Source organism: Echinops telfairi, unplaced genomic scaffold, assembly GCF_000313985.2.
Source record: "Echinops telfairi isolate 266 unplaced genomic scaffold, ASM31398v2 ScPeMD7_25;HRSCAF=90, whole genome shotgun sequence".
NCBI classification, from domain to species: domain Eukaryota; kingdom Metazoa; phylum Chordata; class Mammalia; order Afrosoricida; family Tenrecidae; genus Echinops; species Echinops telfairi.
Window position 1 is genome coordinate 1,806,747 of NW_022103922.1, and position 1,188 is coordinate 1,807,934.

Here is a 1,188-nt window from a genome sequence, read left to right on the forward strand (position 1 = left end):
TCACGATGGGAGGAGACCGTGGGACGAAACCCAGGTCCAGGACGGGGTCAGAGACAGGGACCTCGGGCACGGCCTGGCAGTGGGGTTGGAATCGGGTCAGGGACCCAGGCAGGGGGTGTGGCTTTGTGGCCGGGTGGGGACCGCGGGAGGGGTCCCTGTCCCGGGAGGGAACCGCGAAGAAGCGTGGTCACCACCGAGGGTTGGGAGGTGGGTTGCATGGACCACCGGCGCCCAGGGAGGTCAGGGGGCGTGGCATAGTTAGGGTTTGGGGCCGGGTATGGGATAGGTCAGGGACGCTAGAGTCCCGAAGCTGGAAGCTGGTGGACAGGGCGGGATCTGGGCCGCAGAGGGTCCTCCCACCACCCCATTTTCCTGGGGGGAAAGGCAGCGAGAGCGGCCGCTCCCGCGCCAACCCCAGCCCCTGGCTGAAGAAGTGCTAGCCTGGCCCCAGGACTCTGAACTCCAGTCGAAGGAAAACTATTGGGCCAAGGGTCCTGGGGTTCCCCGCTGGCCATCCCCGTACCTGTGCCGGCACCCAGCTTTGTGGCCCAGGTGCACCCGCGCATCAAAGAGGCTTCTGACGGAAAACAATTCCTTGACGTTGAAGAAGTCGGAGTGCTTGAGGGGCTCACTCAGAACCCTGTCTCTGAGGTCTGCATAGGGAGGATGAGAGAAAGGGGTGCTGTGGAGCTCATCCCCCAACACGGACTGCAGTGTGGGGCTGGCCCACTGCCTCCCTGTAGACACGGAAGCCAGGTTGGGTGGACAAGAAGCCCAGAGTGGACAACACAGACTGAGGATGGTCCCAGCCACGCGATGCTTCCGGCACCCTCTGGGGTGTGGTGGACTGACCCAGGGGAGCCTGACATACGCCCTCGTCCGGCATGGCCTGGGGCGAGAGCCACCAGTGCCCAGACCCTCCCAGGTGAAGAGCTGCAGCCAGCAGAGGGAGGAGTGGGGGCTGGGAGAAGGGGGCTCTGCCAACCAGCTGAGTTGATGTGCTCAGCTGCAGTACGGGTACCCCCGTGTGCTTCCTTCTTGTGTGGGTGCCTCAGTGCCCGCTCTGCTCAGGGCCCCTGACCCCCAGTGGGACAGCTCCCCGGGGAGCATACCCAGCCCTGGCTGAGACCATAGCCCACCTCCTGAGACCTGGCAGGGGAATCGCTGGCTAAGTTGGGCCAGGTCTCC

The 1,188-nt window shown here is 64.9% G+C and overlaps 1 protein-coding gene across 1 annotated transcript in view; it reads right to left on the bottom strand.

Annotated features, from left to right (window-relative positions):
• The window catches only part of MRPS2 (mitochondrial ribosomal protein S2), a 6,554-nt gene that overhangs the window by 3,910 nt on the left and 1,456 nt on the right, over positions 1-1,188 (bottom strand). Inside the window, exon 2 of the mRNA XM_045289355.1 lies at positions 513-830. Coding sequence (XP_045145290.1) covers positions 513-830 — 318 coding nt within the window. The remainder of the gene's footprint in view (positions 1-512; positions 831-1,188) is intronic.